Source organism: Gallinula chloropus (genome assembly GCF_964237585.1).
Source record: "Gallinula chloropus genome assembly, chromosome: 4".
Classification (NCBI taxonomy): Eukaryota; Metazoa; Chordata; class Aves; order Gruiformes; family Rallidae; genus Gallinula; species Gallinula chloropus.
The window spans coordinates 75,810,186-75,832,320 of NC_140088.1; the positions used below are offsets into that span (position 1 = coordinate 75,810,186).

A 22,135-nucleotide genomic window follows, 5' to 3' on the forward strand; every position below is an offset into this window, starting at 1 on the left:
CCCACAACCACTTTTATACCTTTACTCACCTGAGAGGTAGCTGAAATCTGCCTTTTTGCATCCCACCATAGGCCTTCTATGCCTGTGCACTTTCATTAGGAAGGAAAGGAGGAAGGCAGAAGACAAGACCTAAGGTATACCTATCCCTGCAGAAGTAAACTAGTGGGAAGCGCAAAATATCTCATGAACAACATGGTACTTTCAAAGGTAAGCAATGGAGCACATGGGACACAGTTGTCTCTTACACAGCTCTCAGAAATTAGCTTGCACCCAAGAGTGTCCCTGGATGGAGAGTGGTAACTTTACCACGGAGGCTCTATGAAGAAACAAATGACATGCCCACAGCTTGTTTACAATGCGTGTACATGGAGACTGCATCACTGACTCACCCTTGGATGGCGGTCTCTCCAGATCCGAATCAAGGTGAATCGGTGGGGCAATGTAGGAAACCTGCCCATGGTGAGCCTGTCCTGTGGACAAATAAGGGTTTTAGTTCTGCTGTTTCCTACAAGCATCCATTGGGGCTATAACTAAACATTCAGCATTTTTACGGCACTGGATTCAAAACAGCTTTGCAACTAAATGTTTCACAATTAGCTTCCATTTTATGGGGACACTTGATGAAAAGTTGAAACCACCACCATTTCATTTGCTTTTTTCCATGCAGTCATAGGTTCTATGCTGAACTTCTGTTATACCTGCTTTACCACTACCATGTAATTTTGCACGATGTTCTCTTAAAAGGCCATATGCCACAGAAGGCAACCAGTTTCACACAAGCCTGTTCAATCTGTTAATGTCACTGTACGAGAGAAGCATTTCCGTGTCACAGCAATTTTTGAAGGAAGTGTGGTATGAAATACAACTGCATCGATTTTTCCCACCTGCTGTAGACACAGAGAGCAGTTTGTGGGGCTTGGCATTGCTTTTACCTGGGTGGAAGCTTTTTGGTTCCCAACACCACCATGCAGTATCCCAGTTGCTATAGACTCAAGTCTTCTCCAGTAATTTGGAAGTAACTATATCGAAAATCTTCTATTTATAATAAAAACATGTTGTTATAATTCATCTATTTACTGTAACAATTTACAGGGTTGTTAATCTCTTTTTCTAAACACGGAAAGTTAATGACACATAGATTACGATAACAGTTAGAGTAACCTTCCCATTTCAAGTAATATTCGTGCTGCAATAAAAGCAGTTGATTCCTCTTATGAGACACATTCCAAATAATTAATACGGCTCCCTGTTGACACTTGCTGTTGTTGCTCGAAGCAATTTCCAAGCTAGCGTCACAGGCAGTGGAGCAGCTACAGTCTTCAGGCTTGTTTGTAATGACATCCAGGAATACCACAAGCATAGTATGCTGGTGCACATAATATGTTGATAGCATCTCTTCAGGGGGATAAAATATTAATGGGAAAGGGGGGGAAAAAACCCATGAGTGTGTCTGAAAGGGCAGGGTATATTTACCGCTTTACGCTGAGGCTGGCTCACATAATTTGCATTATTAGCCATTACAACAACTGGACATTATTCAGGTTTAAAAACTACTGACACATCATAAATTCTATATTTGCTTTTAAGTGCTTTAACACGGGAAATCTGCTTCGGGCAAACCCATAGCTAATAACAAGTTACCCCACTTTTCCTTGCTCGTTTACATGTTAAAAATCCATTTGATGTCGTTAGTGAGCACAAGTCGTCATTTAATAGCTGCTCGGTTCTGCAGCAGAAGCAGGCAGGCAGTCTGCTCTCACTCCAAACCACTCAATGTGCAGGATCTGTGCCTTTATAACCATAAGACAGGCTCCACATTTGCTGTGTCAAAGATACCATTGAAACACAAAACATCTGAGGTTGGCAGGGAGCTCTGGAAGTCACCTAGTCCAGCCCAGAGCAACAAGGGCCTATTATTGCAAGTGTTCACTCTGATTTTTAGTATCTCCAAGGATGGAGACTCCACAACATCTCTGGACAGCCTGTACTAGTGTTTGGCCACCCTCACAGGGGGAAAAAAAAAAAACCCACAAACCAAAAGCAAAGCCTTTTCTTACATTTAAGTGTGATTCCAGTAATTCAGTTTGTGCCTCTTGTCCTGGCACTAGATGTCTCTAAGAGCATGCCTCTATCTTCTTTATCCCCAATCCCCCCCCACCCCTCTTTCAGTCAGGTACTTACAGATGTCAGTAAGATGCCCTGGACTAGATCTACTCTGCTGACTTGCTGACAACGCTCTGCCTAATGCAGCCCAGGAGGCTTGGTAGCCGTTTTGCCCTCTGGGCACATGGCTAACACATAGTTTTCCTTGATTGGGTTGAGGCTTTTTTAGGGTTTTTTATCACCTGATCTTCTTGAGACCAAGTGATTCCCAAAATAAACACAGAATGATTCTGCTGTCTTAAATGGCTAGGCTGAAATAAAGAAGATACATGCACAGTATATAAAAAAAATGACAAAACATCTGTGAGTTTGTTTAGGCATTCATTACAATTCAGTAATAACTATGGAGGTTTATGAATGTTTTATAAAAGCTTTTACCTAATATGGAGGAAGCAGTAGCATCAAATGATCTCTTGTGATAAATTAAAGAAGTTGTAGAAAGCTTTTATCTACTTGCTGCTGAAGCAAAACACAGTACTTCCAAAAAAAAAAAAATCACACTTCTGTTAGGTGGTACTCTTCTCACAGTGCAAATAAATCAAATTTTGGGTTTTAATATGCTTTCTCTAAAAAAAAAAAAGGCAATGCAAACAATTGTTGTGCTTCATTTCCTGGGCATGAAAGCCAGATTAATTGCTCTTCAGACTCATCACAGTCTTCCCATAGGAGGAACAAAGCCTCTCCACAGCTATCCGTGGCCCAAATTATACATTCAGAATCAAGATACCTTGATAAACCTTCTTGCTAATCAACAGAATCACATTTTTTTCCTTTGGTTTTACTATTATTAGAAACTGTGACACCTGAGAAGGCTGAGGGAAGGGAAGCAAGGGAAGGTGCCTGAAGCAAACCCTAGCAATGGGACTAGTACACAAGTACAAGGAGAAAAATCTGAGTCAGGAGGTCATTACAAGTTTTGCCACTGACTCCATTAAAAACCACAATTTTACCCAATGGACCTCTGCAAGATTTTGATCCTGATACCACTGGTGCAGCTCAAATCGGTTACAAAGACTGACAGGGCAATTTTTGACAAATGATGCCAACTCCTGGTCCCTTTTGCATGATTTTTGCAGTTTCAAATGCTTACTTCAGGCCCCAGCTCTAGAAATGAGTGACTACAATCTCCCTCTCTCCTGTTCCAGCTACTTCAGAAAAACACTTGAAAATGGAGAACTTAAAAGCCTTAATAACAAAAAAAAAAAGAGATTTCAGAAGCACTCAACATCTCCCTCTCCAAATCGTGCAGTCCTTCAGCTGTTTTTTCTGCAACAGTGTAGTACTGGGAGGTTGGACATGGCCTCCCTTGCCTCTGTGATCATCTCTCTAGCTGTCAGGCTTTCATTTCTACCCACACATCTATTAACTCATGAGCCTACTTGATCAACCACTCTTCGACCCGAAGAGTTGTCCACATTCTAACCAATATTGACCTTCTATTTGTGCCTACAGGAGAAGAAATGGCTGGTGTCAGATCCTTTCCAAATTTTGCTGGATGCTCCAAAACTAAACACACCTCTAAATAACTGACTCCATTTTTAACTATTTTAAAAAGAAAAAAAAAAAACCACAACCAGCTTCCAACAAAGTACCAAAGGTGAAGATGTCTGTGTTGCTGATAGAAAGTCGAGCATGCCTCATATCATAACAGCTTGCACAGCCTTCTCCAAATCCCACCCTGACTACAACCATCTGGTGTTTCTGTAGCCAGCTCCCAGGTAAAGAAAGTAAACAGCAATCAAACTTAATCCTCAAAGTAAGTTGCCAATTTTGTATCTAATCGCTAATGTTGGGCTCCACTTCTTTTACTCCTCTTGCTGGCGTGGCCTGGCCACTGACACGGTGATGGCCATGGCTCCCCATGAGTGGCAGGAGCAGGGCAGGGGGAGAAACAGGCACAGACTAACGCTAAAAGACAACCATGGGTCAGTCCTTGTCTATATTTCTGTACCCCACCACAAGGATTCAGGTCTGGCCAGAACTGCAAAAATGTCAAAGCCCTCTCAGGTGAGCCAGAGGGAACAGCACATGGGACACAGGTAGCCACAAACTCCCTGTTTTCTGCTCGCTCACACCAGCACTCTCAGTGAGGACAGACATATGGCATCCATAGGAGCCAGGCCATGTACATGTGTTGTGGCAATGGGAAAAGAAGCATGTTTGGCAGCAGCAATTTTGGGAGTGAAATATAGATACGACCTTGAAAGTCTAACTGGTGACACAGCCTTCCTCGGGGAGAGGAAAAGGGGAGATGTTTGCGGATTCAAAAAAGTACCTGGCTGGCCATTATTTTCAGGCCTGGCACGTGAGAGATGCAATGCAATTTGAAAATCACAAAACTCAGAAGAACAAAGATTATGTTTTACGAAGGCTGAAGGAAACATAATAACTTGGCCTAAGGGCGTTTTTTTAAAGGGTTGTGAATGCCCACTGACAGAAAATAAAGATCCACACATCTTTAAAAATCTGCCCCTAAGTGATTCGGTCATCTGAAGGTGCTACAACATAAAACTACAGAAAAAAAATCTGTCAGTGCATCAACTAACTAAGGAAAGTGGCAACAAAGCAGTCTCATCTGTTTATCTATCAGAAACACTTCCCCGTGATCCTTGTAGACACATACCCACTGTTTGTAGCATCTAGCAGGGCAGACCACCCTATGTCAAACTTCCAACATCCATGACGTTTGATTTTTCTACAGCACATCTCCTAACATCATGTATGCATGTGAGAAAACTTTCTGGATCATGTTCTTTACTGTCCTTATCCAGAGGTGACCAGTGCCATGTCAGACTGCATCTCTTGCTCAGTTTTCCAGCCATTTTCCAGTCTCTTTCAGTATGCTTTTCTCTTCCATGGGCCATAGGTTCATCAGTTCTCAAGCTTCCCTTGTCTAAACTTAGCTAGTGTTTCATGCAGAGGATTTAATTTTCTGCTGGTACCTCTGACAATCCAGTGCTCCCATGCACTGGCTCTCCTATGCCCTTTATCAACATCTTTGAATGCAGCCACCTCCATGGACTTAATCCCTCATTCTGTTTGCCCACTCGCTTGGATCACTAATGAGTTAATGACCGTGAAACCGCACATCGATTCCTGAGACTTTGATTTCAGTTCTTCACTTTTTCCTGTTTTTTTTGTTCACTTTAAGAACAACGGGATGGGCAGAGTTTAGGTATGCTGAGTATATATTCTAAGGAAAAGTCTTGGAAAACATCCCAACAATTTTACTAATACTTTACAGATAAAGCATACTTTTGCATGCTGCAGACTTTTTTCCATGTAACTGAAAAATGTCCATTTTTAAAAGCAGCCCAGTTTGTGATGATCTGATCTGTAAAAAAACGACGTTACTTTTGGCCACATTTCTGTAATCGTCTGTTAACAGAGCTTTTTCAAAAATCTGATTTATCATCTAACCGAAGACTACATTTCACCTTGCTGGATTGATATTTCCAGGTTCATCACTCTCATGCTCTTTCATGTCCAAAATTTGGACATTTTATTCTTTTCTCTCCACTACTGCGTCTTTTTGAATTCCATAATATGCAAGCATCCATAAAACCATATGGAAAGCGAAATTAAAAAGCTGGTAGGTTTGCTAACAAACTCATCTGACATGCCATTAAACAAATTTCATTCAGACCTATTACTCGGCGTATATCCAGGCTTCTCCTGTCAGCCTTTTTTCCTGCCTTTCATCAATGACTATCTCTACAAAACATCATTTCCTCACTGCCCACCCTTTTCCATTTTGCATTAAAAGCTTTCTTTTTAAATAAAGCTTTTATAAAGCCATTCCCTACCTCAAACATGTCAGAGTTAGCACTGATTCTGTTCACTGCTTCATTTATTCATGGACTTTTATGGAGTATCTCTCTTTCATCTGTACATCTCTCTTTCATCTTTCATCGCCCTTTTAACTCCTTAGGGTAGCAGTAACTCATCCGTTCCCTCTTCTTTCCCTCCCAGGGTTATTTCCCTGTCCTTCCCTTGAAGCTGTGCATGTCTCTGAATGCAAGAAAACCTTCTTTTCCAAAGGGAGCACCCTCTGACTACATTGTCTCTGCTCTCCTGCCATTTCGCCTCTTGCATTTCATACCGAGAACCATCACAAGCTTAAAGCAACTGCAGAAGGAAAAGTAGGGTATCTGCAAGTGTGGCTGAATGTGGAGGGACTGCTGGCTCCTGGTGACAGCTACTTTCTGAAAATGGAGGTTACTGAAACCAGCAGCCTCAGTGGGCATTGACAAAGACCCTATGCTCCATGCTAAAGACGAGTGCTCCTGTGCAAAGTCAGTGTGACAAGCAAATGTTTCTTCTCCCATATGGTTCTTGACAGAAGCAAAGTTACAATATTGCAACTCTACACCTTGTTAAGCTATACATTGCTTTTGAAGCTGTCATAAAATATATATAATAGCACCTCAATCAAATGCCAATATTGTGTGCTCACACATCTTATCTTACAGGTGTCATTTAAAGTCTGGGTGTAGGAGATGCAGGACTGCAGGCTCTGCCATGGGGGCTGCCAAATGTGAAGAAAACCTTGGCGTCAAGGAAGAAAGCTCCATAAAGGATGCAGGGAGAGGGGTGAGCTGGGGAGATGTTTGGCTCAGTCCTTGTCACACACGCATCTCGTGTTTTAGAGTAAACGCAAATCCAAAAGCAGCGCCTGGCAGTGTGCTGGTGTGAGCAGAAAGCGTGATAAAACGGGCTAGTCTTTCCCAAGGATGTACTATTCTTGCTATGAATCTGTCACAACAAACAGCCTTAACTGTGAGAGGAAGGAAATCAAAATGGCTTTTTTTGATGACCGAACCGTCCCTCCTGTGACAGCCATTATTCAGGAGGGCCGAGGCTAGGTTTGGACTAAAGGCAAAAAATAAGGTCAAAAATAATGCCAAAGGAACAGGTTAAAAATTGCCTGATTATTACAGCAGCTGAAAGAATTGGGAGCTTTTCACTAGCGGCAGCTGCATATTTTCAAAGGAGCATTTAGGACTCAGAAACTCGTGCCCCAGCTGAAGCCAGAGGTGAAGGAGCTTCTTCAAGTCAGGCAGAGATTCCTCATTTTGCTGTGCAAACACTATAATTTCTGTTTTGTGTTTAGATGAACCTCACCCCTCTAACAAGGGCTTAAAACATTTAATTTAGCAGCACCTTGGCTTCAACAACACCCTGCATTCTCCAGCGCACGTCCCAGAATTTACCCTGGGGTACCAAAGCCTGGTATAAGGGCTCACAGCTGACCTGTGGGGCTGCAGAGTTTTTGAGCTTTGTGCCCTGAAAGCTTGCCTGGCCGGCTAAAGAAACCCGATGCAACATTATTCTTTCCCTCCCAGATGTGCTCGCTGTGCTATGTAATACAATTTAGCTTACAATAAATACAATTTACCGCAAAAGAGGCGGGGAAGAGGAGATAGATTTTGATGCAGAGGAGACTAAGGGATTTGGAGCGATGCAGTCCTCAGAGCCCTGGGGCAGATGACAAACATTGGTAAGCACAAAACACCCAGAGTGGGTTTAGAAACAGTGAATACAGCGAAGCCCAGGGAGGTTTTCTTGGCCACCTCTCAAAGATTTAATCTGATATGAACAGTGTTGTGCCAGCTCCTGCCGTCCGTACTCTGCTTTTGTCCCAAAAGTCAAACAGGACATTTCCAACTGCCTCAGTGGGTCTCAGATGAGGCTGAAAAGGCTTGGGACAGAGAAATTAGGAAAAACTTTTTGTGGGAAACCCAGCCAAAGCTATCCAGTCCATCTCCTGCAGAGTCAAAATTGTTCCTTGTGCTACTTCAAAAGGCATCTCCTCGGGGCTGCCCACTGCTCTCTCCCAGACACAGAGCAGCCAATCTCTCCATCAAGATTTCACCTTTTTTTTTCCTTTTTCTTGCGGGAGTGGGAGAGAACCCTGCTGCCTCCCTGCCTGAGATGTTTCTGTCTCATTTTTCCCCTGTTGCTTGCTCTTCTCCCCTTACCTGTGCTCCTTTAGGGCCTGCCCTTTGCTGCTGAGTTCTTGCTATCTCCCACATTTTATGTCTCCCCCACCTCTTAGTTAGACACTCTTAACCAAGGGTGCAGCTTCATGTTATAGCTAACCCATTTCACAGCGGTCTTCCCTCCCCAGGCATTTCCATCCCCTCCCCTGCAGCAGATCTGGCAATTAATGCGAGCAGAGTGAGATAGAGCTGCTCTGATGTAAAACGACCCACCAAAAACAGTAATTACTAATTTTCCAGTAGCTCAATGAGCAGAACCAATTCAGGTTGCTCTGGCAGCAGTGCCAGATCTGATGTGAAGGAAAGGGCAAGAAGAAAAGCACCAGGGATGGTATAGGGAGCACTATCAGTTTAACCGTAACATAAAACTGCACCTGGGAACAGTGGTGGCATTGTATCTGGATGACCCCTCCATCCCCACACCAGACTCTTTTGCTGCCCCAGGGAGACTCCCACCAATTGCATCCTTTCTTCACCGCCTTTCAGACAGCTTTTAATCCACCTGCCAGCATAATTTAGAGAGCTATGTCTCACAACTCCAGGTCAAGGGCTTTAATGAAAGCCAAATGCGTTACAGCATGCTCCCTCCCCACAGGCAGAGCTTGGGACACAGCCCTGTCGTTCCATAACTTGTGCTGCTCCTGTTCATGCAGAGACGGGAGCAGTCAGGGGAAAGAAATCAGGCAGTTGCTCTTGCCATGCTGAGCTGAAATTTCAGTGGCAAAGCATCCAGGGTGGGGGAGGTGTCAGAGAAATCAGCTACAAAATGGAGTATGAGGTAGGAGACACATATGAAGCAGACAGGTAGATCTCTGAGTCACCAGCCCGGAGACAATAATTGAAGTGTCTTGTGATTTCAAATATTATGAGATGTGGTCCAAGAATTTGTCACTCTTACTGTCCTTCACTTCTGACAGCCTATACCAGATGTCCCCTCCAGTTCAGCCTTTATTTTCCAGTCTGTATGATTCTGTATGTTTGGCATGGTCTCCACCCCTGCATCAGAGCTCCCTGTAACTGCCTATACATCTGCTGAAATCCTCTTTCCTCTCTGCCACCTCCCAAGCAGATGAGACCTTGCCTGCACTCACCTTCTACGTCAGACAAGTCTGTGTCCATGAAGTTGTGATTGCAAACCTCCAAGAAGTAATTTTAGCACATGGGTCCACTTCTCTGGCTCCTGATACGCTTTCTCTTGTTGAGCTTAACAAGCATCATCTTCCATAGTGTATTTGGTGTGTAGTGCATGGCCAGGTTTTGATATCAGTGTCTAGAGGGCTGGTTTCTGACAGAAATTGCTAGAAGCTTCCCCTATATGCAACAGAGCCAATGCCAGCTGGCTCCAAGATGGACCAAGGCAAAGTCCATCAGCAATGGTGCTAGCACCTCCGGGATAAGAGAGTTAAGAAGGGGAAGCAGCCCATGGAGGTTGATGGTCGAGCCGATATGCACCTGTGGCCTGTAGAGGACCCCAAGCTGGAGCAGGTAGAGACACCTGCTGAAGGAGGCTGTGACCCTGTGGAAGTCCTTGTTGGAGCAAGCTCCTGGCAGGACCTGTGGCCCTGTGGAAAGAGAGGCCCAAAGCAGAGCAGGTTTGCTGGCAGGACTTATGACCCCATGGGGGATCCACGGTGGAGCAGCCTGTTCCTAAGGCTCTGCACCCTGTGGAAGGGACCCACATTGGAGCAAGCAGTTAATGAAAAAGGACTCACATTGGAGAAGTTCCTGTCTGTCTCCCATAGGAGGAACCCCACACTGGAGCAGGGCAAGAGTGTGAGGTGTCCTCCCCCTGAGGAGGAAGGAGCAGTAGAGACAATGTCTGATGAACTGACTGTAGCCCCCATTCTCCATCCCCCCACGCTGCTGTTGGGAAGGAGGGTAGGGAAAACTGAGAGTAAAATTAAGCCCAGAAAGAAAGGAAGGGGTAGGGAGAAGGAGGTTTGGGTTTTTTTTTTTTTTTTTGAGATTTGGGTTTGTTTCTCATTATCCTACTCTGATTTGACTGGTAATAAATTACATTAGTTTTCCTAAATCTGTTTTGCCTGTGACAGTAACTGCTGAGTGATCTCCTTGTCCTTATCTCAACCCAGGAGCCGCTTGTCCTACTTCTGGTCCAGCTGAGGAGGGCAGTGATACAGCAGCTTCACTGGGCACTTGGCATCCAATCAGTGTCAACCCACCCTACACAGCCACACCACCACCACATACCACACAAACCTTAACTCCTACCTTCCCTGGTTTTTGTGATCATTCCTCACTGTAACCTCAGCCCAGAAAGGGCTGCCAGACAATAAAGCATGAAAGCAGTCTTCTTCATTACAGGTATTTTTATCAACTGCTCTCATTAAGGATGTACAAAGAGATGAGTAATTTGTTTTCTGAGTGGGTCAGTGCACCCTAACTGCATTAATCGCTTCTTTTGATCTGCAACAGGAGCCCTGAGACAGTCAGTACAGCCTGCCCAGCTCTGCTTCCAGCTTACTGCCAAGCTTCAGCTACACTGCAGAGTGCCTGCGAGAGGGGATAGACTCCGACCCAAAGCGAGTGATCAAGCAGTAAATGAGATTAACGCTACATTGTTTGATGAAGAAATGAAACAAGGGTGGGCATTTTCTCCATGACCTCAAAGAACAGTAATCTAAGCCACCTCATTGTCTCCCCCCCCCCCCCTTTACTTCTTTCTTTTTGAGATAATATAAGGTATGTCTCAGCATGAAGGACATGGCTGCCTGTAGAGAGATTTTGACAACTCCCCTCTGAGTGCTAAAATGCTGTCAGCCGAAAAACTGAGCTGTTTGGGCAAATTGATCCAACTCTGACAGACTTCTTCTCTGTTTTCATGTTTTCTCTCTCAATCAAAAGCCTCCTAAAGAATCCATGTTTTCAGTTCAATCTCAGAGAATGGGGAGAAGATATCACCTATTTTTGCGCGCTGTTCATCATTAACCTAGCTGGATGGAGAAACCTGTGAGGGCAAGAGGAGGGTTTCAAAGCCTCCTGCATCTCCCCGTTGCATACAGATAGAGGATCTGAATACAACAGTTTCCTGAACTCACCTACAGCAACTGCATATGGACTTGCTGATTGCCGGCGAGGGCAGAGTTAATGTGCTTTGGGTGCAGACAGTAACAGCACAGGCAGCAGGGCTTGTAGGTCTGAACTTATCTCCAATGCCAGTAATAGGCAAGGTGCTGGACCAGCCATCCAAAGGAAGCCTTACTGGGTTTTTTTTCAGTAATCATTAGGAATCGTCACCCTCTTCCTCAGCCCAAAGAAAATAAAATCTAAGCATTTTTAAACCTCCTCCCTAGCTGTGAATATATCTTTAACCTTTCCACATCAATGACTACTTTGAATACAATTTTTGATGGTCAAATCCTGGGAGCACTTTACCACTTTATAGCAAAGATTAAGCATGCTCCTGTCACAGTCAGTAAAAGAGCATCTATTTCTACTGCCTCAATCAGGAACTTCAGAAATCCCCAGTCCTATAAGGTGAAGCAGTCCCAAGCAATCCAGAAGTGGCTTGCAAAGACAACTTGAGGCTGTGTTGTTTTTGCACTCTTTTCATCTTTGCATGTAATGTAGCTTTACAACTTGACAACCGCTGCCTGGCTTGTTGAGTCTTTCTCTACAGTTTTTCTAGCTAAGTGTCATAACATGGTGATGTTTGCTTATTTTTCCTCTTTATCTACCTTCTGTAACTTCAACTGGGGGGCACCCATGCTCAATGTGGCTAATTTATAAAACAAAATAATTTTAAAGACCCATGCAGCAGAACTTCTCATTTATATGTTCAAAGCGGTCTGAAGTCTGTAGCTTACCGATTTCAGTTTTGGCGAAGTCAACTATGGACTTTACAGACTTCATCATGCCCCCTTCCATTGCTTCATGAAGCTAGGAACAACATAGGAGGTTTCACCATCTGGTCCCCTCATTCTGCCATCCTACGCTTCCTTCTTTTTATGCGGCCAGGTAGAAAGAGGCCTGAGTTGCAACGGGTCAGAAATTGTACAAGCCCACTGATTCCAAAATAGCTGTGTGCAGAACACAGGTCCATACATTAAACATCATTTCTGCAGACCAGATGTTTCACTTTTTGTTTTTCTTTTGTATCAGATATTCTATATTTGGAATTAAATTCTTTAACACCCTTCAAGCAGGTCTCTGGATTATTCTTATCTTAGTTCCCACGATGTTACTGTAGGACTTTGGATGACAGTTTTGATTATAAGTCTGCACACTGCCTAGAACAATAAGATCCTGATTGGTAGTTCTTGAATAATACATATTAATTTGTGCCTGAGCCTCCTTTGCACTGTATGAGTCATGCTGGATGTCTGTCCTCTGCCAAGGCAGCAGAGAGGTCTGCAAGGGTGCTGCTCTGTCTTGCAACCACTGGGGCAAGGGTCCCAAGGCACTGCCAAATTTCCTGATCCCACTGACCTACCTGCATATATGCAGGGGACAGAGGTGCTTTATATTACATTGTTTCTGATGTGCCTGCCTGGCCACAAAAGGGATTAGAGATATACAGCATGACTGAAAATGAGACCCTGAGGTCTGAAAAGTACACCCAAAAGGAGGTGAGTTTCAGTCAGTTGAAAACCTCTTTCAGCTCCCTTTGCCTCAGGCTCCTGCTCTTTGCAGTGAAATATGCTGCTATAAAATTAAGAGACAGCTTAAGTTCTGAATATTTTCATTTGCAACAGACAATATTGAAGTTGTCCTTAGTCATATAGTCCATCACCTCTGAAACACAATCACCCAAAACCTCAATGCAAGAAAATATTTCTTTTCACCCTTTCTAGCTGGAACCCCTTAGTTGCTTTAATGAACATACAAATTTACATATTTATATATGCTGGCCCTAGCCCTGACCACCATCTCAAGCTAAAATTCCTCTAATGGGCTGAACCTTAACCTTGCATTTGGGTTACTTAAATGAACTTTTGATCAAATTACTGACAAACTCAAGCTTCTATTCTCTGGCCAACCTGGCCTCTGGCAGTGACATGAAGCTCTCCCTTCACTGCCTCATGGTCTGAGCCAGGACGATGAAACACTACTATTTCTGACTAGGAATCTGAATAATGTGGGATTCACAACTTTTAAAGAGCTTGCTTCACACTGAGCAAAGGTAATACTACCTCATCACTCAGGTGCCTGTCTTCTCCGGGTCAAGGCAAGCACAGAACAACTAAATCTGTTTAATCCTTCTTGTTTAGGGTTATATCTAATAGCATTTAGTGGCTTTGGTGCCAAGGGGAGATATGATTTCTGGGATGTCTCCTGGGGACTGAAAACACAGTCTCAATAACAGAGGCCATTCCAGCTCTGATTGACATGATACTTTTCAATTGAAGTCACACTGGTTGAATGGCTCAGTGACCACTACAGCAAGAACTGCATGTACACAAGAATCTGATGGAAGAGAGTATTTCACTTTCAGGAACCTGCATTACAAGCCCATTTGCTGTAGACAGATTCTTGGAGGAGCACAATCTGCTTAAAGAAAGGAATAAAAGGAGTAAAAAAAAAATAATTCTGGCATGGAAGTAGTTATGGTCCCACTGTGGCAGTGACACCCTTAGAGCAGCTTAAACTCACCTTTCCAAAACCAGCCAGCAGTCCTTAAACAGCTGAACCCTGGGCCAAAAATCTGCCTCCTTTCCAGAGCCCCTGAAGATGGAGTGGAATGCCACCGAGGAAGGTGACTCTGCTGCTCCCTCTGCCAGTCTACCATTTCAAAGTGAGCTTAAGCTCCTTTGCACAGGCGACTTCGTGTGGGAGTTCAGGCTTTCATTGTCCTTCCCTCCGGGGATGACTTAATTAGAGATGGGGTTTCCTTCTCATGTTACTGGATTTGAGGAATCATGCTGTTGTTATTTCCAGGCAAATCAAACAGAAGCAGAGGGACAGTAAATAGGGGGGGCATAAAGTCCCTAAAAAGAAGAGAGAAACCCTGATGAATCTACAAAAAGGACAAGACTTGTTCACCTTCACAGCAGGTTGGAGACCCTGGCACCCAATCCTGTATCACTGTGCTCAGGGAGCACGTCCTGCGAAAGCTCTTCCTTCGCAGGAAGCCAGCCAAATATCTCCAATTAGTTTCATACAGATGAGAGGCCAGATTGCAAACAGCCTGTTACTTGACACAAAAGCAGCTTTCTGTTTAGGGTAAGCAGAGGTTTAAAAACCACCAGAAGACTTTATTAAAGGGTGAGACCAAAAAAAAAAAAGGGAATGATTGCAAGAAAAAAATGGAAGGCAACAAAAAACCCCAATGCACTGGGGCTTGAGGAAACTTTCTGTAGGAGCTGGACAGTCAGGGAAGCAGGTTGTCTCCAGTCAAGCCGATTATAAAGGTTACAAATGACTGGAATAAGTTTACAGCACCCAGGACAGCCAGAAAAAGAACCACCTATGAAAAGGCCTCCATTTGTCAGTTGCTTGAAATAACATTGCTCAGAAGTTGGTACTGGGACCTCAAGCATGCTGTCAACCCAAGCATGTACAAGTCAGGAGAGACACCCCGAAATTCTGAGGTTACAGCTAAGGACTTTAAAGCCAAAAGCAAATACAATCCACAAGAAATAATAAATATTATGGATTTAGGCTTTTCTTCACTGTACCTCAAAGTCTTCACAAACCGTGTTTTAAAGCTTCTTTTTCTATACAGAAATGCAGTATGTCTTTTGTACTTCCAAACAGATCAGAGGCTGAGACTCCGGAAAAACCATCACTGAGCTCAACAACATGGTCACTAGAGTTGACATCCCTGAAGTTTAACTTCAGTAGAGCCCATCTTTGTGAAAATTTGCAAAGGGGAGGTGGTTGTGGGAGGAAGGGAAATGAAGAAAGCAGAAAATAGCCCAATCCCTCAGTGATCTAGTAACAAAGCCAGAGTCAGGCATCTGGACTTTGCACTGGAGCAGATGAGCGCTCACGTGCTCTGTCCTACCAGCTCTGCTGGGGATAACCTCCCACATGGAGGTTAATGATAAATTGGGAACAGGAACATCTTTAAACAGCCACAGCGCTTGGACAGCTCAAGTCTGCTTGGGTTCAGGGCACCATGAATTGGAGCCATGCATTTTAGCTATTCATGGCATACACCAGATACATGCACAGAATCGCTGTGACAGCTTGAGTTGTTCAGCGGGAGAAATCATATTTGAAACAGCATGTCAGGTTTTGATTAAACTGGTAATTAAGCAAGCAAGGAGCAACATGCCCTGGGGTTGCAGAGATGATAAGCCAGCTTCAAGACAAAGCCAAATTTTTAGGTGGTGCAAATGGCTGCAACTTCACCACCTTCAGCAGGGCTGCACCTTTCCATGCGAGCTCCAGCCTGGGACAGGACCAGTGATAAAAATGATAATGAACTGCATTCAGCTGGGAAGAAGCCACTGCTCAAGGAGGCAAAAATTGAGCCTTACAGTGATTCCTAATACAACACAGGGATTTGCAGCACATTGACAGTTGCCAGCAACAATCCTCACCTGTGCTGACCTCCTCTCTCCGTTGTCAGCAGGCTTATTTACTAGGGGCAGATAGGCAAAAAGGGAGAGATGGGAAGACAAGTAGATAACCTGGAGTAACCCTGGGACCACCAGAAGCTGGCAAGCATCTTCAATCCTGTTTATACAGTGTGGCCTGCTCAGATGCTTTTTTGAACCAGAAAAACCCAAAGATTCTGTGAAACAATGCATCTTACATTTTCAACGGATGCAGGACAAAGACCTTCCCAAGTCAATGATCATCTACCAGAATTTGATCAATCTCATCTATAATGACCTCCTATTGAGTAGGAGGTTTCTAAGATGAAGAAAATAGGGTCATTTGAGGTCAGCAGTTCTACTGCTTACATTCTAGCTAAGAAAAATTAAGCTAGCTAAGATGAATTAATGCACTGGAAACATCAGAACTGATCAATATGCAGAACCAAAGGACAGGCTGCTGCCACATAGAGATTGTATAGACACACTTCGATGTCAGCAAACCCTTTTTGATCTGGTCCACATCTCCCAGTTTCAGACCAAAGGTCCAGAATTCAATTTAAAATACTATCCATACAGCACTAACATTGACAGAAAAGAGCAGGTGATAAGCTTACTGTGGGGTGCAATGAAATAGAAAATATCATGACTGTCTGAGAATGCAAACTACGACTTATTTAGAAAACAGTGGGCAGCCAAGCATTCAGGACAGACTGTAGCTGGAAAAGGAGGGTCCCATGACATCAAGCAGAAAAGCAAGCCTGTGCTCCCAGGAAAACAGAAAATTCAGAAAGAAATTTAGCCCATGTCAGGAAGATGCATTTATCCCTGCCCCTCATTCAGAGTGACACCCTGGAATGGCAGCAAAGCCGATGTCATCTGTGCTTAGCTCTGCTCTGCAACAAACGATGGCCTCATAAAAAAGACCATATTCACACTTAGGTCTGGTGGTCACCTCTCTGTTGTGTCTCTACTCCTGGCATTTGACATTTTCAACCACATCATGCACGTCTCAGCTCCCCTTGCTGGTTTGTTGTTAGAGCGATGCACCCAAGCATCACAAAATCTGGCACACAACACACCCCCTGCTAAATACCAACACTTCTGTGGGAGCCTAAAGCTGAATCTCAGCCCTTCCATCTAGCAATACAGGTGAATTACACAGCTTCATCTTAGTATGTAATTAAACACTGGACAATCCTAGTTAATTTTGGATATCGAACGCAGCTAGGGTGAAACACCAAGGTTTGCTCCCTATGGACAGCTAAGGTGTTGATTTTTATATAGACAAATATATCACCGCTGGGCATAGTTACAGTACCTATCCTAACATGAGATTTATGAAGATAAAAGATTCCATCTCAGAATTGCAAATAAATAAGTCATCCAGTAATTTGTTTGGCGCACTCCCGCTCCTTTTCCCCCAAAGCAATATGCAGGATGAGTAATTGATCCTCCCACCCAGCGATCAGCAAACTTAAGACTCTCCCTGGTCAGTTCAGCAAGAACTGCTGAGATTTTTCCAACATCTGCCACCCACAGAGGAAAGGAGCTATGTAAAAGGGCACAGTAGGGAACAGCTACAAAATAGCTACAGGGCCAGCTAGAAAGGACAGAGAATATTCCTTGACAGACCCTTGTAAGTAGCTAAACCACTGTTTCCCAGTTTGACCTACAATGACTCCCAGGTACAGGGCTCAAATCAGTAAGAACTTTAGGTTGCTCTGGCAGGGCTGAGGGGCCACAACCTGAGTCCAGACCAATGCTGGTCAGAAAAACCTGCCCTTCAAAGGTAACTGGGGTGTATGAAGATCTATTTTTAATATAAACTTGAAGAAAAAGCTAAAATTTCTAAAGGATTGTGAATTTCAAACAAAATTGACTCAAGGATCACCGAATTGTGAATTTCCATAGGTCTCCCACGCCTGCTTGGGTAATACTAAAATGGTCTTTGCTAAACATAGCAATAAAAGAACAACATAACAACAATTTAACATTACTGATGAAAACAGCAGTATCCAAAGGGCTTGTTTTGATACTTTCCCATCAGAAAAGGACAATATCCCACAAAATATTTTAATTTAATATCAATGGCATGTTTTGGATAAGGAATTGGCTGTATGGTTGCCATGAAGACAGTCTAATGGTGTCAGAGTTAGGACCGAGTCTTGTCGTCACTACAAGCCATACAAAAATTACCTAATTCAGGAAACTTGCCCTTTCCCACTCAGTTTTACTGCCTCACTTGGATTTGGTTTAGGCCTTTTTCCTTTCATGTATTAGCTGTCTGATGTTGTTCAGTGGAGCCAAGGGCCTTCACCAGTCTGCCAAAGCCCAACTACTCTTGCTTCAAGGACCCTACTGGAGGGAAAACAGCTAAAAGGCTAGAAATGTATCAATTCCTTATGTTGTAATTTGGAGTGATGTGTGGAATCTAATTAATCAAATCTGCATAGCAGCTTGATGTCTGAGTAGTCAGGAAAGCCTACAAAATACTTCTATCTATCAGAACACGTGCATTGCTTGGGATGGCTTCATTCAAGGAAAAAAAAATAACAAATCCAAAACCCCTCCTCTGTCTGTAAAGCTACTGAGTACATCCCTGTCTTCCATGGGAATAAATATATACTCAGTTAAGTCACCTTGGCAACTGAGCCAGACTGTAAATCCTACTTTTTCAAATATATCTAATCAACGTGCAAATATCTATCTATACACACATACATATATCTCTAAAATGTGCATGACTTACTGTAGATATTGCTTCCTCCAGGAGCAGCTTCAGATGGCTCTGCGCTCAGTGTTGGATGTCAGCTGCTAAAGGAGTCTGAATCTCACAGATTCGGGTATGGCTTTTACCATGCCAGCAGCCCTTTCAGGGGCCCTCCAGGTGCCTGTGCATAAGAACCTCCACACAGAAGTGAGACAAGGTCCTTCTGGTCAGTTCCGTGGGACACAGCCTTTGACTTCAAGTAGGGTTTCTAATGTGTGGAAATTCAGGAATGGGGCTAACTTTGGCCTTTAAGCAGTGCTCATACAAAAAGCACTAGTGTTTTTCAATAGACAGTGAACCAGGTATAGAAAAATACAGTGAGACAACATAAAATTTTCTTTAAAGCTTTGAAATCGCTGACAGATTTTCTTCTCTAATAACTGGATCCAGTTTTCAGGCACTGAGAACAACAATCTTTATGTTGTTAATAAACACGTTTGTCTAATGAATAACTCATGGTAATCTTGCCTGCAATTCAGGAAAGCCAAATGCAGACAAAAATATGCACATACTAAAAGCTCAAATTGAAGAAAAAAAAAATCAATTCGAAGTGAAATCACCTATCTTAAATTTCAGTATAAAGGCTACTATAAATACTAAATTCCTGAACTTCAATTAATCTTTAGCTATTAAGCCAGAAGGGAAAAAGATTCTTCAGAGTATCAGATGGGAAGCTGCAAAGAGCTCAGATCAGCTCGCGGACAGACATCACTATCGCTTAAACTCCCATTCACAGCTCTGTTGGGCTGGTTAACTCATGCTTGTCTTAGACTCCTTTGGGTTTCTTTTTTCCAGGCATCTGTGTGTGACTGCCTGCATGCGTGTGGCATACATTTCCCAGCTTCACTTCGCAGGGATTAATTGGCAGAAGTGCTTGTCATGGTTAAATAATTTTATTTAATTTGTACTGTGTGAAGATATTTGGGCAAAAGGGAAAAATAATTAAAATTTAATTACTTTTTTTCCCTTTATAATGAGAAACAGTTGCATTCCCCGGAGACTCAGCTGGGAATAGAATATCACTCAGTTTTATTGTTAAATATGCAATAATAAAAAAAAAAAAATTAAAAAAGTCAATGATCAATCTCCAGTAGTAGAAGAATGACAAGCCCAGGAGAGGCAAAGCAGATCTCTAGAATCAACAACTCAAGTTTATAAAGACACTGAGGGGACAAGATAACATCTACATCCCATATGGAAAAATCCATATGGTCAGAGTCTCTGCCATGCATATTAAGGGATTTCATAAAACTTGACAACTTCTCCTTTTCTCTAATTTCAGGCAAAAATATTGGTTTGTTTTCTGTGGTTTCCAAGTGGAAAAAAGGCTGTGTGAGTCCTTCTCTCCCCTTGATGTCCTCTCTCCTTATATGTGGCCATCAGAAAAGGGTTTGGCATCATTAAAAAAAAAAAAAAAAAAGTACCTGGAAAGGGGCAGAGGGTTCTACTGGAGATTATTGTTGTTACTGTTATTTCGACATCACAGAGCTCCTTGTTCTGGAGTCCCTGGCCCTTTGCTAGGTCCACCTTCAAACTACTACTGTTTGAACACCTGACTTGCAGCCAGTCACGAGCCTCACATTTTCTCTGCTTGGTATCAACAGTCTCTCACATTTACTGGCATGACCCACAACAGCGAAGAGGCAACCTCTACTGCAAGATGCACCCACAGAGGTGTGTGGATGTTCTTGTCAACCCTGGGCTACACGGTAGCATAAAACCTCCCAAAGCACCAGTGCATCTGCTTCCTCAAAAGATTCTCACCTCCATGGCAAAGTTGGAGCAACAGGCTCCTCTAAGCTTCTCCAGCAAGGAAATAGGTCACATTGCAAAGTGACTTTGGAGGAATCATGCTAGCACTATGATGCTAAACAGGTCTCTGGAGTCCATGCACAGAAGGAAGAATCACATTTAAACATCATGTCAGTAAGTTGTAGATAAACCTCAGGCATGCACAAGCCTTTATCTTTATCCACTTCTTTAAGCCTTCTTCTTTATCCACAAGACTTCCAGGGAATATGAATTAGAGAAACCCACCAATGCATGCTATATTTTTAATGATTATTCCTTTTGCAGATTAAAATCAGCTATCAAATCAGAGTATGAAGAGGACAATAAGGTCACTGTAACAAAATCTTTATCTGGAGAGGACCAGCTTTTACAGCTCTGGGTCTATTCACTGAAGCAAAGACATCCATCACTGATAAATGTCAACTCACTGTAGAAAGAAACTTTTCCTATAATTTCCCCCCCAACCTAGAAGTCATTACAAGGGGGAAATTTAATGAAACACATAAAGGCCACGGTTCAGCAAGGCAATGCTTACCACCTTCGATGTGCAAATCAGGTTGTATGGAAATCAGCAGTGCAAAACCCCCACTGGCACTACCCTATACCGACTAGCCCCAAAGACATTTTAGAGCTGTTTGAGGACTTTAAATCTTTTTCCTCTGTTTACAGCTGATGCATATGCTATCAACTATGTTGGGGCCAGTGTAAAGGGAAGAGAGAATTTCCCTAGGCTTCCTTAACACAAGCCCATCTTAAAATTTCTTCTCTCCAATTAGAAAGTGAGAAAAGGGGGTAGTCAGTTACTACACAGAAATGCCTGAAAGGTGAAGTTTATCCAAAGTATCAAATAAAACATGGTGTTTGAAGGAAAAATAACATCCCGACAGCATAGTATTTAAATTTGAATTAAGACATTTTTAGTGCAGCCAATTTTTATTTGCATATTAAGAAAACGACCACCTCTTTCCACCAGAATTTGCCAGTACCTTTTGACATGAAAAACCTGGTGTAACAACATTCTTAATACATTTAATGGCTATTTACTAAAGTGTTTCTTGTATCCTCTACAGTTCATTTCCTTGCATCATCTTGTTTTACCCAGTGTAAATACAGGCTCCTTTTAAAAGGGAGTGGGAAACAAAAGGCAAAAAAACCCCCAACCAAAACAAACCAGCAATCAAAAAAAACCCATCTGCAATGAAATCTTCCAATACCTTATGGAAAAACTGCTGGAGCAGTTTTGCCCTTTCCAATAGACAGATGTTCTTATCAATGAGAAAATTAGAACTCGATGACAAACTCTGAGGTTTCGTCGTCACTCCCTACAACTCTGGTTCAAATAAAAATGGAAGTGGAATTAAGACAGCCGTAAGAAAACTCTGCAGACTGGTCATTTCTTCTAATGAAAACGGAGAGGTTACAGACACATTTAGTGACACTCATCATAAAGCACCTATCTGAATTCTTAGTTTTAGTACCTAGAAAGGTATTTTCTTATTGATAGTGAATTAGTTGCTTTCTCGGTCTATTCAGGGATTTCCCATTGCATGCAACAAGTTTCTAACACCTTTAAAAAGACAAAACACCCCAGACCTACCAGTAAGTCTCACAGAAGACAACCTCCTGAGCTCTGTATCAGTGCATTTTTGATGTTTTACGTATGATGCAAAGAGGATTTACTGACCTGGCAGTGCAACCAAAACATTTATAATGCAAATATTATTTTATCTCTTTAACACTGGGAGAGAATATCCACCCAAGAAGAGCGCTCTGTGAAGTGATGCACTGATTGTCTGGGTGCCTTTCTGGAAGGTACACTTTAGTTAAAGTCAAGTCATTAGGCTCAGTACAAGAGGAAGCGGATGAAATCCAATCGAATGCATTACAGAGGTCAGACTAAATGA

The 22,135-nt window shown here is 42.9% G+C and overlaps 1 protein-coding gene across 13 annotated transcripts in view; it reads right to left on the reverse strand.

Annotated features, from left to right (window-relative positions):
* ADGRL3 (adhesion G protein-coupled receptor L3) overlaps positions 1-22,135 on the reverse strand; it is a gene marked incomplete at both ends in the record, with an annotated part of 318,582 nt that overhangs the window by 133,961 nt on the left and 162,486 nt on the right. For all 13 annotated transcript variants that reach the window (XM_084263405.1, XM_084263406.1, XM_084263403.1 and 10 more), the window contains one exon: positions 390-470. In XM_084263405.1, the coding sequence (XP_084119531.1) occupies positions 390-470 (81 nt within the window). The remainder of the gene's footprint in view (positions 1-389; positions 471-22,135) is intronic.